The sequence below is a fragment of the Hippoglossus hippoglossus genome, chromosome 7 (assembly GCF_009819705.1).
Source record: "Hippoglossus hippoglossus isolate fHipHip1 chromosome 7, fHipHip1.pri, whole genome shotgun sequence".
In the NCBI taxonomy this organism is placed as follows: Eukaryota; Metazoa; Chordata; class Actinopteri; order Pleuronectiformes; family Pleuronectidae; genus Hippoglossus; species Hippoglossus hippoglossus.
In genome coordinates this window covers 19,795,055-19,810,267 of record NC_047157.1, presented here as the reverse complement: position 1 = coordinate 19,810,267, position 15,213 = coordinate 19,795,055, and the positions used below count along the sequence as shown (strand labels likewise).

Below are 15,213 nucleotides of genomic sequence, written 5' to 3'. Positions count from 1 at the left end.
ACCAGGGAAAACAGAGGGGACAAATACAGTGGAGAGTGCTAAATTGAAGGAGGGATGTTTTGTGCCACAGTGGTGCAGTGGTCACCTCACAGCCAGAAGGTTAGAATCCCATGTCTGCGTGGGTTCCCTCAGGGCAGCCTCCCACAGTCATGCAGATTTGGGGTTAGTTTAATTGGAGACGCTAAATTGAGACTTGTGAATGGATGCTTGTCTCAGTGTGTTGGCCCTGTGATACACTGGTGACCTGTCCAGGATGTACCCCGCCTCTCGCCCAGTGTCAGCAGGGATGGGCTCCAGCTCCCCCCCCCCCCCCCCCCCCCCCGCGACCATTAACCCTCTTTGGCTGTTTTAAAATGCTTTTGATTTCAGGATCAATATATTGAAGCCAAAAACAAACAAGACACATCAGAGGATTCGATCACACGCAGCACGACCGCAGACTCCAGAGGGTTAAAGGATAAGTGGTACAGATAATGGATGGAGGCTTTGTTGTGTATACGAGTGGAAAGCATGTAAAACAAAAGACAATATATGACAATGTTGCTATTTATTATCCAATGTGCTAAATCTGAGGCTGAATTGTAGTTTGCAGCACAGACTCAATAGTAAAAAAAATTAATAAAAAGATGTCTGAGGTTTAACTGAGAAAAAAAACATTGTAAACTATTGACCCCTTCTTTCTCTTCATATTTGATAAGAGGGGGAGCTGCTGGATGTGAGAGGAGTCTCACCCTTCCCACAACCTCTGATGTGGCTCTGGAGCATCCATTCCAACGAACATGACCTCTACTCGTGACATAAGAGATCCCCTCTCCAACTCATGAGCCTCGGGGGCTGCAGGGAGGACAACTGCTCGCTAGCACAAATGGAAAGTGTCGAACGGACACATGAGTGTGGTTTGCTTCTTTCATACAGCCTGAACAGCTGGAGAGAGCCACAGGTTTAATAAATCAGAGCCCGAAGCAGGTTTATTGGCTGAATAAGCACTGTGACTCTGGTTTGTTGAAGCAGAGCTCATAAAAGAGGCGACAAATAAACAAATCTCTTCATTTTTTTTAAATCTCCAGGCTTTCAATGTTGGTGTATTCATATTTAACACACAAGTGACAATAAATCAAAGCATAAATGACATAATAAAGCTATAGGGTGAAGAATCTGATGGTCTATTGTTCCCCTGTTGTAATATATTCTGCTCCATCTAGATACTGATGATTGTTAATGGAAAACCTCAGTCAAGTGGAACTATCTCAGTTTATTAATTTATTCCTATTTTACTGTTAAATTGAAGCTGATAACACTCAATAACACAAAATCTTGGACTTCATATTTTATGTTTCTATATGTTGATAATAATTAAATACATCTGTGGTCCTTAAACTAACTTGATATTTAATATTTCTGTATGTTGACTTTAGTAAAATAGATCTATGCTCCTTATAGAAAATGTATATCTGATATTTCTCGAAGTTATGATCTACGCTCTTTATACAAACTTTACATTTAATATTTCTAGATGTTGACTTATAAAATAGATCTCTGCTCCTTGTACTAATTTCATATTTCTGTATGTTGACTAATATAAAAGATCTATCCTCCTTATACAAACTTCATATGATGACGACTATAAAACAGATTTATGGTCCTTGTACAAACTTCATACGTTGAGGAATATAAATCAGATTTATGGTCCTTACCAACAGGTTTCCCTTCTGGATACAGGCTGCCCCGGAGCCCTGGATGACGCTGTCCAGCACTTGAACGTCGCTGCTGGGAGAGTTGGAGCAGTTCCGTCGGCCCTTTCGGATCTCCTCCTCGATGTCTCCCAACTTGAAGGCGCACAGAGCAGACTTTCTGTCGGTCTGTCTGGAAAACACTCCGAACAGGTAGGGCTCTGCGTCCTGCGCGTCCTCGACGTGGATCTCCGCGGGGTACACGGACAGCAGCCGGTTGTAGATGTTCCCGTTATATCCACACTGCAGCGGCATCTGGATGTAGGACTCGGTCAGCTTCTTGCTCTCCGGCCCGGAGGACTTTCGGGAGTTGTCGGTGTCCAGACATATCCTGGCGAGGATGCTGTTGGGCTGGCTCTCCTTGTGGCCCAGCTTCGCGTCGTTATTAAAGGCGATGTAGGAGTAAGACTTCTGCATGAAGGCGTGCACGAAGTTCAGCTTGTTTTTGGTTTTGACCTCCTGCTTGATCTTGAACACGTTATCCTCCGAGGGGTTAATGTCATAGGTGAAAAGTCTGGATAGGTCCTTGATGTTCAGGGAGCGGATGGCGATCTCCGGGGTGTTTTCAAAGCGCAGGTCCTCCTTGCTGTGGTTCTTGGGGAAAAACTGGGTACCAGCCCCTGTGTACGTGGCCCCGACCAGCAGCCGGGTGTTTCCCCCGTGGCTCTTGAAGATGAGCCCCACCGTGGACGCGTTGGGGTGATTGGCAGCGATGTTGAGCATGCTGGGGAAAACGGTCTTCTCGCCCTGGGGTGGGAACTCCACCGCTATCTCGGAAATATTCTCCATTTTCCTGAGCTCACAGAAGCCCTGGTACACCGACCCACACACCACCACCACCCCTTGCTCTCGGTCCAGCTTCAGCAGCTTGTTGAAGTTGTCGGTGAGGGATTTGGGATGCTCGCACGGAGCCTGGGGGAGCTGTGGCGCATGGCACAACAGGTTGTCCTCCACCGGTCCGGTCCTCTTCTCCACCTCGACGCTCAGGCTGCCGTTCAGCTGGTAGACGCTGTTGACGGTGGCCAGGTAGACCCTCCTGGACACTGGGTCCACCACGAAGTTATTGGTGTGGTTTGGAGTCGAGAACGCCTGTTGGATGTGCAGCGCGCTGGCACTCCGGTGCGTCTCCAGCGCTAGGACGCCGAGGAGCAGAACAGCTATCTCTATCGAAGGAGGCATTTTTCCTTCTGACCGGCTTCCGCGTGTTCTGTGCCGAGGGGTGCATTGAGCAAAGACAAAAATGTGTGTTTGTTCCTACTGCGACAATCCGAGAGGAAAGGCTGTTTCCTGCTCAACGCCTAAGCCCAGAATGACGCGATAAGCGAGTCGTGCTTCCTTTTTCAGGCTGCCTCCTCTGTCTGTCCCCCTCTGCCCACTGTGCAGCTCAGCAGCCTCTCTCCTGAGGCGCACTGAGCCACAATGCTGAGCCACTGACATCTTTATGGTCTTTGAACAATAGAATAACGAAGACAAATATAGTTTAAGCTGATATGCTCGTAATTTACGCACAAGGTTATTTCTCCACAGAGGTGACTTAGACTTAAAGAAGTCGTGTTTTAGTAGTTTATTTTTTATTATGAATTGATTTAAAAGCATTAATCTAGTTTTTCTAAGTATATAAACTCTACTTTACTACAGATGTCATGGGTTTACTCGGATGAAGTGGGAACAGGCGCACCAACTTTGGGGAGTGGCACCTCCTCCTCTATTGTGCCAACCGTTATCAAAGAGATCTGTTGTGATCATTAGATACAACTCACTACATTTTTACTCCTGATTTTCCCTAAATGTAACTTTCCTAGTTTCTATTTTAAATCTGCTGTCATCAAACCACATGATCAAACAGTCATATCGACCATGTACCTACATTACCCGTAATTTACGCACGAACGTATTGCAGCTATAATGTGAACTCGTGGTTCCATGTGAGGTCGTAATGACCGCACTCTTTCCTTTCAAGACGGGCTCGGTTGATGCCTCTCCGCCCCTGCGTGGTCCCGCTCATCTCGGGGTTAATGGTTGGTCATGGTCCCAACCTCCTGCGCTCCCCAGTCCCCCGGCTCGCTCAGATTAGTTCTGCAGATCCGCAGGGTTCCGTCTTTTGGGCACACACGGCTCGGTAAGCAGCGTGAAAGTGCAACCAGATGGGCACATCAGCACAACTTTCCGGTTTTTGACATTCACATTCATCTCTCCAACACACACACGAGCCTTTCTCGCGAGCTGCACCTCATAAATATTCAAGCGCAACACATGCGCCCCCACTCAAAAATGCAGGAATATGGCGAGCGTTTTTTCTTTTTTTTGTCTTTGGTTGGAGTGTGCGTGCATATGCTCACAACTCTGAATAGAAATTAGGAAAAGACCACGGACGTGTCAGACACTGAATAAATCAGTTTGCCAGCGATCCTCTGAATACATGCACTAATTAAAGTTGATGCTAAATCGTGCGCAATCGCCTGTGCCTATTTACTGTGCGCTCCTCTGGGGACGCGCTCACTTTCTCTTCTCCCACCCAGTCACTTGCAGCTTTCACTACGAGGCAGATAAGTGCGCGCCGTGTTTACCTTGGCGCACAGCCATGCGCATCAAATCTGGCAGCGCAGAAAAGGAGGAAAGCGCACTGATAAAGTGCAACATAATGACCCCCTCAACTGCACCGCACAACGACAGACTCAATGGTGGGTGCGTGCGTGAGCCTCAGCAGTGCGGTGCCGTGAGGAGGGGGCGCATGCACGAGGTCCTGCAGGGATAAGGCTCAGTGTGGGTCAGAGCTGTCAGCATCAGATATCACCGGGGAGGTGTGACTGTGCGCTGCGGTTTGGTGCTGCTCAATCAAACACGACAGTCAACGGAATTAAGCTGTGTGTGTGTGTGTGTGTGTGTGTGTGTGTGTGTGTGTGTGTGTGTGTGTGTGTGTGTAAGTGGGGTAGAAATGCTCTCGACTGTGTTTATAATGAAAATAATGTCCCTGGTGACCCGCTCTGACTTTTGGAAGTACAGGCTGCGGTTAGAGGGGCCTTCCACCCAACCTGTTTCCTTCCTGATAAGAAGTGACACCTCCTTGTGTTCAGACCCCCAGCTTCCTCACGAAAGACCACTCAGTCAAACAAAACACAGCTTTTCAACCACTGGGGGAAAACACATCAAGGGGATACAAGACAAAGTAAATCTAAAATATTATCAGTAATCCAAAGACATTTTTAAATAATGCATTCTCACACACTCTCACACACACACACACACACACACACACACACACACACAAACTTATACTTGTATTTTAGTAAGAACACTTATTGACATAATACATTCCCCTTACCCTTACCTTAACCATCCAAACTAAATGCCTAACCCATACCTAATTCTAACCCTTAAACCAAGTCTTAGCCCTCAAACAGCCCATTGAATAAGTGAGGACCGGTCAAAATGTCCTCAGGGTCTATGCTTAAAATGGTCCTCACAAAGATATAAGCACAGGAACACACACAGTCATGTCTCCATGGCTTCAGAGGACATTACATAGATTTTCTGGAGACTTACTCTATACTGTTTGCTTAACCCTAACCTTAACCAAACCATAAAACATGTCTTCACCTCATTATTAAATGATTAACACCCCCCCCCCCACACACACACACACACACACACACACACACAGGGAGACAGAGATACAGAGCAATAAGGAGGGCATACTTGAAACTGTTAAATAAAAACTTAAAGCTCATGAGTTAGTCAGGAATGCACTTTATTTATTCCACACTTAGAAAAGGACATCAGAAGGCACTAGAGTGGTTTAGCACACAACCCTACATCATAAAAGATACTGCAAGGTCAAGCCAAGGTCAAGTCACTCTCAACTTTGTCTGCTGCGCCCACAACGGCAGAAATCAAGACAGAGAACAAATCCACTTCCTGCCGTTATAATTGCATGAGAGGAATTAGGTTTTAATGACATTTGAGAAGAAATGTGCTACATTATGTTCCTCTATGTGGGTTCTAGCTTTAGACAAGGATGACAGTGATCCTGACCTGAGTCAACTTTTCTTATCCAACTGATGAAGTCTCAATCAAAGGTTTCTGTGGCCTCAGTCTGACCTATGTGTTATCTAGCAGTGTGCTAAAGTGCAGCTGTACAGCTCAAATGATCAAGCTAATCTGTTAGGAAAGCAATGAAATGCAGGTGGGAATATTAAATGTGCTGGGTCATCTCGTCGTGTCCTTGAGTCGTCGAGGAAGAGAGTGAGTGGACGCTGAGTCGAGGAAACTGTACTCAAGGAAGCAAGGGTGCAAACACACGACTGAGGATCTGGAGTCAAGTTCATCTTCAGATTGTGAATCCTCTCATCGATATTCCTCAAAAGTTATGTCTGCCAAAACAATACATTCTTGACATCCAGGCGAGACATTCGTGGCAGATCTGAATAAAAGCTAAACCTGCTGAGCCACCTCAGCTTTTTCCGTCCTGTCAGGTCGGACCCTCCGGGTGCGCAGGCATCCCTGGGGTAACTAGGGTTTGGCACTGGGTGGTTACACCATAACAAAGTGTGCACGTAGAAAAAGAAGGATGGCTACAGAGATAATATGCAAGGAGAGTTTTTGAAAAGCACAGTATCACATACAGGCAGTGTGCATTTGACTGGTGTGGCAGTGGAGATGACTTGCACTGTGGATATGAAGCAGCAGCAGCATTCCTGATCCAGCTGAGATGGAGCTGGAAAAGCACCAGTAGTCTCTCTTTCCTAACCTGATCACATTAAATATGGCCGGAGGGTGAGGAAATTACCCCGGCAAATTAATTTTACTTAGACAATGACCTTTTTTCCATCGCTTTTAAAAGCAAAAATGGTTCCTTTGTAATTTTTCATAATGAAAACAGGCAGCATTGTATACATGTTGCAATTATGGCAGATGCTTGACAATAACCAGATGTTCTCTCTGTGTTTGTGCTGTCTCTAGTGTGAGCAGCCCATCGTAGCTTTAGGAGTCATTATCATATCCCCCATTCAACACAGTTTTTCCTGTTATACTCAAGAAAAGGAAACGATTAAAAGCATGTCATCTTTGTCATTAGAAATGTGAGGAAGCTCAAAACAGTCTCTAGTCATCATGACACCCAAACGCCATGTTCAGTCAATTTCATCACAGCAAGAAAGGAGCAGCTCCCTGGAAGGTTTTCAGCCATGGTTCAAATCGACCGGTCACAGCGAGGTGAGCGTTCTCTTCCTAAACTCAACCACATCATCACATTTGCATGTCTACAATTGAAATGGGTCTTTTGGGGCAAATCGCCAGCCCCGTATTTCCTGACTAAACTCCCCTTCATGTAGAGTGACAGGAGTGTAATGCTACATGGTACTGAATAAAATAACATAGAAAATAAAAATAATATTATTAGAAATAACATTATAATTGATTAAAACGCTAAAGATAAAAACAGTACGTTGCTGTATTCTCTGAGAGAAACAACACAGCAGTTCATCTCAAAATGTAAACAGTCTTTTCCTTCCTAAAGTAAAATCACAAGTGTTCTCAACAGTACTCTGTTTCCTCCACTTTGTCTTGATTTCCAGGGCGTGTCCGAAAGTGCTCAGCCGAATTGTCAGTGCCCGGCCACACAGCTACCCCGAACGGCAGTCACGTTCTGCAAACATCCTGCACGACTGTGGTTACAGTTACATCACCAAAGCAACATGTGCTGGCGTTGGTCTGGTCATCCCGGTGGCTGCAGAGCGCGGTGCGTGTACCCAGAGAGAGCGTCCCAGTTCCTCCATAGGAAGGCCAGAAGGAGGATGAGGAGGAGGGTGGAGAGGGAGCGCGAGCGTGTCTTCATCAGGGGGACCACACAGTTGGCCACAGTTGAGACAAAGACCAGAAGGACGGCCATAAGGGCCAGCAGCACATTGATAAGTTTTCCCAGGAGGGTCCTGGCCGTGGCATTTTCCAGCCCCTCCAACTGGACGACCTGCTGCTGCTGCTGCTGAAGCTCCATCTTAGAGATCCTGGTCTGACAGGCCTCCAACGCCTCCTGCAGAGGACACGCAGGAAGAGAGAGGGTCAGCAAAGTCCCAATCTTCACACACATTAACAAAACCAACAACACACTAGACACTCAGTGGCAGCTTTACTCTGCAGGACTGCTTGGATTGAATGTGTTTCTATTATTCATTCTCCAGAAGTTCAACTCCACCGCAAACTAAAACGTCATTCAAAAACCTATACTTAAATTTACATCTCTCTGATAGGGTCAATTAAAAACTATCATCTTCATACAGTTAGAATTTATAGCTCAATTGCACTTTACAGGTGAACATCATAAAGATAATAAAGTAACCACAGAGTATATTTCATAGAACACTATCACCCCCTGCTGTCAGGGAAAGGAACTGTAGTAAGGGGGCAACTTGAGCTGGAAATGCATTTCACACTTGTCTGCAGAAAAAAAACCACACACACACAAACACAAGCCCTCATAAACATCAGGAAAGGACGGGAGTAATCTGAGTCATGAGGAAGGAAATGCTTTTGTTTTGAACAAACAGACGTGCCAATGGAAAGACTGGATTCTGTCTCACCTTCCTGTTTCAAGTGTCAATATACACAGATGAGATAATGCCTGCAAGTGTTGTGGGTTGTGTGACCACCTCAAAGTTTCAGCTGGAGTTTAAAACTGACACTGAGGATAATTTAAATTATTAAGACATGCAGGGATACTGAAAATAATAAGGATTTTTACTGAAAACTTCTTATTAACATCACCACTAAGATACAATTATCACTGTGAATAAACCACGGTGAAAAATCCCACTTTGGAAAACATCTATGATAAAAAAATTGAACAATAGATAAATATTGGTGTGAATTTTAATAAAATACTAAATTAGTTTTAAGATGAGTGGTTCATTTATGCTTTTTCCTGCATTTACCAATATTATTACTTGTTTATCCTTTAATATAATACATACAAGTGAGTGCATTCAGCAGGTTATTGTGTTTGTAAAAAATGTCAAAAGACAATAACATTAACAGAAGTGCCTCTTTGACTAAATGCTAAAATTCAGTTAGTGCATTAGTAAATACATGTGAAATGTCATGTGCCTCCGCGTTTGTACTTGACCTTCAACATCCTTCTTACAACATGCAGCTATTCATGTGTCCATTTACATTTTAAAGTGCAAAGAAGAGAATAAGATTTGACACATTTGAGTAGCTGTGCTTGTGGACCTGATGTACGAACCTGGATGTCTCTGGCTCTCTCATACGACTGGTAGGCGATCTTCTCCTCCATGCTGGCCAGCTCCTGTTTGAGGTTCAGGATCTCATTCTGGTGAAGCTCTGTCAGGTCGTTGAGCTGCTCCTCCAGACGTTCACACCTGAACACACAGACACAAAAACACAACAACACGTGAGAGTCGGTGGGAGAATTAGCTTCAACAAAGAACCACATGCAGGAATTAGCAGAAAACAGACCCTGAAGGCATCTGACCACATGGCACCTGACCCAACTGATGACTCGCTCTGACAAGATTAGGACATGCTTACTCATCTGCTGATCCAACCGGCCAATCAGAGAGTCTGCATTATGAGACTGACCATTGGGAAGTGCCCAGGCAGGAGGAGATAGATCTATACTGCTGTTAATTCTGGCAGGCACATACAATTGGATGGACATCATAAGACAAGAATAGACAGAAGGCTGCCCCAGTGTAGGCTAGACTGAATTACTTTAGTTACATTTTAACAGAAACACACAGGTATTATGAAGATCTGTATACAACATACATTTAATGTGGGGTGGTGGGATCTGATTTATTCTAATTTCTTTAGTTTTCAAATGAAATACTTCAGTTTCTTTTTGAAGGCGTCAAATTGATTACAGTCTTTTTATACACTAAACAACTAATGAATTAAATTATTTGTCAAAAAAAGTTCAGTAGGTTCATCACAGGCTGCAAAGAACCAATTATTTTTAATATTATCTTGTGAAAACTATTTTCTTGGATGGGTCTATGAAAGTCAGTTAATAGTAAAAAGTCCACGGTCATGCCTTTAAATTTGTTTTTTTAATAATTTCTGTCGATCGGTTCTTTGATTCAGCTCTGAATTTATCAAATTATTTTCAGTCCTGGTTGAGTCACATTTTAGGCACCTCTCAGTTACGTTCAGGATGGATTAAGTCCCAGAGGAGCTATACAGCAACCTGATAGGTTGATAAATGATTATTCCCTGTGGGCGCGCTGAAAACAGCTCCTGAGTGGTCACTACTATTTTGGTCTGAGAGGACAAAATCAGAATCCTCTGGACTCAGATGGACATTTTAGGAAGAAAATGTTCTTTATAACTCATTATAACTTCCTGTCTTATCATTGCTGACCCTCTTAATCCTTGTGCCCTGTGCTCAGAACATTCTGTAGGAATGTGAACGTGTGTTTTTTTAAAGGCCATCTGCCCAGAGAAGCTTCACACAGAGTCTTTATGCAGAGCTGGGACGAGGGCTGAAATAACAGTGAAGATCCTTAGACTTAGAGGACACTGGTGAACTGTGCAGGTGTTGAGGGGCTCACAGTTTAAATGTAAAACTGCTGTCTCACAACGACAAAGCTAAAATTCTCTTAAATGCAGTGAAGAGGCGATTTAAACATTTAAACACTCTACACATAAATGCTTGAGTGACTTAGAGCAGCAGAGTTAGTCACTAAAACAATCCTGTTTATGAGGGATACACATAAAACAATAAGACTGCCACTCTGCTTAATATTAATGTCAATGTGACCTTAGCACATATGTGTTGAGAGTGAAGATAAAGGCAGCTCTTCACGTGAGCTCTACATGTTTCTGCAGATGAGGTCCAGGTCCAAGGTTTAGTTTCTATCCACTGTGCGCTGTCTTTGATAAAAGAGCTGTCAGAGCACAGGCGGGGACAGTGCTGCCTGAGATGATACCTCAGATAACACAGTGATAGGAATGATCAGTGCTCAAAGTATTTTCTAAATATAGAAGTCCTTCCTGATTACACACTGTTGGACATTTAGGGGATTTCATGTGTTGACTGGTAATGCTTGAGAAATATATGACACACTTATAATTGTTCTGTTTTCTCTGTGTACCTGAAGCGTTCCTCCTGTAGTGCTTGCATTACAACTGTGTAGTCTCTCTGATAGTGGCTCTTCAAGCTGTCAAGGTTCTCCTCTAGCCGTGCCTGGCCCTCCCTCAGATCCTGCACCTCCTGCAGCAGCATGTCTAGGCTCGAGCTCTGACTCCTCTCCAGTGTGTTACCCTTGGAACTGGGTGGGCCTCCGGGTGCCCCCGTCGTGCTGTTGGCTCCAGCTGAGCCCGACGTTGCACTGGAGCAGCTCTCCTCACTGCCATACTTGGGACTGGACTGGAGGTGATGCCCAGCGCTGCCCAGGGAACGTCCGCCTGCCCCTGTCACGCCTTCATCCACCGTGGGGTCGTCCAGAGAGTCTTTGAGGGAGGGGATGTCTTCAGTGCTTCCGAATTTGTGGCGAATCAGCGAGGCGATCTCTCGAGGTTTGGAAACGACGGCCCCTGCAGCGGAGTGAGTGGCGTGGGAGATGCTGGACAGGCCTCCCTTGACGCTGTCAACCACCCCTTCACTAAAGCCTGTGACTCTTGCTCCAACACCCTTCAGTCCTTGCTGCATGTCTCGGAGAACATCCTTGGGCTGCCGTGGGATACCATTGTGCTCCACCTCTCGCAGCTTCCGGTGGTAGTGCTCCAGTTTCCTCTGCAGCTGCTGGATGGTCTGCGCCGACTTTTGGTTCTTTTTCTCAAAAACCTGACAGCCACAGAACAAGGCTTTATAAATGAGCGCAATGCACATGACACTATACCTTGATATTTACGGACATCTGCCCCGAAACTCTAGGTACAATCAAAACAGAAGCAAAAGATTGAACTATTTCACACAGCTGACATCTCATAGAATTACTTCTTAGTTTTACCTGTTTTATGCGTGTGCTTTGCTGTTTGTCGGCGTTGTTGGCCAGTTTGAGGTACTCAGCAACGTTGTCATCCCGCGCCGTCTGCTCGATCTTAATCTGCTCCGTAAGCTTGAGGATTTTCTGCTGCAGGTGGGCGATGGCCTGCTTGGTGCGCTGAGGGTCTGGGGTGCTATCCTCACCCACTGGGTAGGAACCGTCTGCCCCGTAAGACACAGCAAGGGGTGTTTGGCCCAGCCCACTCACCTCCAGCCGGTCGATCTGAAGCGAGAACACAGGAGAAGACGAGGGGTTACAAGAGATTGGGGTATGTAAAGGGTCAGAAGATGGAATGGGGGAATTACATGTTGAGGTCATTTTGCTGACACAATGAAAAAAGGAGGCTTCTGCATTTCAGCCTGGAAGGGGAGCGGGTAAAAAGGAAACTCGTGGTCAGTTTGTGTGAAGAGGAAGGATTGAGGATGTTCATTTTTCATTCAGGGATTTACAAAGAAAGGAAAGTGGAACCACTCATGAAAACAAAACTCAATACTTCCAGGTATGGAACTAGAAATATCCACAAATCTTGGATATCCTGATTAAACAAACAAGAACAAAAGGAAAACAGTATCAGCAACAGCTAAACAATGTTTAGCTCAGCGAGCGACAATAATCGACGAGACTGACAGGATATTCGATTTTCATTTACAATGGTTTCACAGATCAATAATATTTGTCTTTTCAGATACTGACCTGATTTTGTCAAAAGGCCACAAAGCATGGGAGGGGGGGGATCAAAGACACTATCTAAATTGAGTTTTTCCTGTATTCTATCAAAACCTGTAGATAAATTCGACCTGAGCAGATAATGAGCCTCACACCTTTGATGACAGGCAGAAGGTGTGATTCATTTCCTTAACCCCTCAGGGGTTAGAACACTGTGATAACAGCTGGAGCTGGTCGTGCATCACCAAGGGATGGTGATAAAAACTATTATTCTCATCACTGAGAAGGCACACCTAAAAAAAAAAAAGAGCTGCTGAACCATGACAGAGACCAAGCTGAGGAGGAGAGAGACGCACAAGTGTCTGGTGTTATTCACCTTGGCACTCAGCTTGTTAAATAGGCCGGCCATTATAAATTATTAACACACACACACACATACACACACACATACACACACGCACGCACACACCCGCACACACACACGCACACACAGGTCAACCTCACGCACCAGAGGCTCACCTCACCTGCGCACATGGACATGACTAATTGATGACAGACACCACAGCCTACAAACCACAACCGCACCCGGAAGAAAAACCGAAACTCCTCATAAAAGTTTTTATAAAGTAGAAAGAAACTGTCCCCGATATCTGATCAATCATCTTCACAAACCACGCGTAAAAAAAGCAGCGCTCACCTTCCCATTGGTCAAACGGATAAATTGTTCCCAGTGCATTTTGTCCACCGTGAACTGGACTCGTGTGTTTTCATCTGCACTGACACTGACGGTACACGGCTCAGTCCCCGTGTGTTGGCAGGAAGTTTCGCCGGGTAACTGACAGACCGCCGGGCTTGTTGTGAAAGTTGAATCCACCTGAAACTCAGTCAACTGGACGAGAGAGGAGAGCTCCTCCCCCCTCTCCTCCTCCCCCCTCTCCTCCTCTCCTCCTCCCCTCCTCCCAGCTGAGGGGGTGACATCATCCTCAGAACTGCACGACAGGCAGCCGCCAATCAAACCTCACAAAAAGCAAAAATAGATCCTCACTCACTGACTTGTATTTGGGATTTGTTTCACTATGAGGCTCACTGGGAGAACAGCAGAATCACAATCAACCTTATATTGACTCTCATATGCAAACAGAGAGGTGGCAGATTGTCAGCTACAGCTACTGAAGTCCTAACAAGCTAATTTCAGGTTCTTGTACTCCAGTATTTCATGCTACTTCATACTTCCACTGCAATTTAGAGGGAAATGTACGTACTCTGACTCAACAATATTCATTAGACATTTGACAAAATTGCATTTGATTTTCAGTACAAACTGTTCAGTTTATAATAGATGATGTATTTTAGATTCAACTACCCAATAGTATAATTAGAATGGCGCTCCGAAGAGTGTGTACTTCCCCCAATGACCAGTCCTCCCCTTATGAAACCATATTTAAATTCACTAGATGATGATTTCTATTTTCAACCTGCACCTAATTGCAGACACTCATAAATCAATCAGATTTTTTCCCCAAGAAAAATGAAAAATCAAGGAAAATCTTGAAAATGTTCTGTGTGGCAATATTATAGAAAGTGATAAAAAAAATCTGAATCTACATTACAATGTAATGGATTCTTCCCTGACCCATAACACATCCTTCCACCACGTTCCGGTTATCCGTCCAGTAGGTTTTGTGTAATCCCGTGAACTAATTTAACATTTAAACATTTAACAAAAAATACAGGTACTTGGCGTAGGTAATTATATAGTTTAGTACTAGTACAGTATACACTATATGTATCAGATAATATTAAATGTATTCTTTTATCGCTGGATACATTTTTCTACTTTCCCACTTGATACTTAAAGGTAATAGTTAAATACTTTTTCTAAAGTGACATGATGAACGCAGGACTTTTTAATTACAATTGTATAGTTTCAAATCTTTACTTGTATGTCTGTAGCTGTATTGTCCTGTAAATGTGTCCGTAGTGAAACACTTTAATATGAAAATACTTAAATACATGTAAATCACACAGTGGCACTTGCTTTACCACTGTAGGGAATTATTACTGATGGATATAAAACAGTCGATGAGATCAATGCACAACAAACAAATTAACCAGGGAAGTATGAGCAGCACAAACAGACACACAAAAACAAACACACCAAATGACTGCTTATCAGTAGGTCAGACTTTCACAACTACGATTGGAACGTTTCTTTACAACAAAACGTGTTGAGCAATAATAAACGTGTGTAACAAATGTTTGTGATCAGAAAGTTCATGTTTGAAGTAAAATCCTACATTTGGGAGTCTGGGACATGACGTGAGACTAAATCAACTATCAACTCCCAGACTCTGTCTGTATCTGTGCCAGCCAATAGAGAGGAGGAGCCCAAGAGGACAAGAAAAACCAGTCCGACATCTCTTTACCACATACACACACTCAGCCAAGGGCACATTCCTCTGAGTGCTGGGAGACGCTACACATTTGGAAATTGATTTAAACCTTTCGGGTAATTTGACTGTCAAATGAACAACTTTGCATTCTGTTGATAACTGCTTGGCAGCATTAAGCGGCCTAGAGGAAGTGGTCAATTTGATTAATTAATGACGTGTACAACAAGTCTAATCTTTCTTAAATCCTCTTGTCGGGCACACGCGGCGATCAAACGAATCACAGAACTAGAATAGCCTGGCGGGCTGGCACAGAAAAGAACCAAGAGGTGACGCTGCAGAACAGCACGTGGTCCATTCTTGGCTATAAACAAAACCGTATTTATAGCTTTTATGAGAGAAAGCATGAGTAAAGTGACGGTTTAC

The 15,213-nt window shown here is 44.4% G+C and overlaps 2 protein-coding genes across 7 annotated transcripts in view; both read right to left on the bottom strand.

Moving 5' to 3' along the window:
- plxnd1 (plexin D1) overlaps positions 1-3,106 on the bottom strand; it is a 64,023-nt gene extending 60,917 nt beyond the window's left edge. Inside the window, exon 1 of the mRNA XM_034591561.1 lies at positions 1,695-3,106. Coding sequence (XP_034447452.1) covers positions 1,695-2,909 — 1,215 coding nt within the window. The 5' untranslated portion in view covers positions 2,910-3,106. The remainder of the gene's footprint in view (positions 1-1,694) is intronic.
- Positions 3,107-5,461: 2,355 nt separating this feature from the next.
- The window catches only part of tmcc1a (transmembrane and coiled-coil domain family 1a), a 44,445-nt gene continuing 34,693 nt past the window's right edge, over positions 5,462-15,213 (bottom strand). For 5 of the 6 annotated variants that reach the window (XM_034591564.1, XM_034591562.1, XM_034591563.1 and 2 more), the window contains 4 exons: positions 11,696-11,953; positions 10,838-11,529; positions 8,968-9,103; positions 5,462-7,758 (listed from right to left, as the gene is read on the bottom strand). In XM_034591564.1, the coding sequence (XP_034447455.1) occupies positions 7,444-7,758; positions 8,968-9,103; positions 10,838-11,529; positions 11,696-11,953 (1,401 nt within the window). In that variant the 3' untranslated portion in view covers positions 5,462-7,443. Of the gene's footprint in view, positions 7,759-8,967; positions 9,104-10,837; positions 11,530-11,695; positions 11,954-13,094; positions 13,300-15,213 lie in introns of those variants that run through there. The other variant, XM_034591566.1, reaches the window with a different exon arrangement.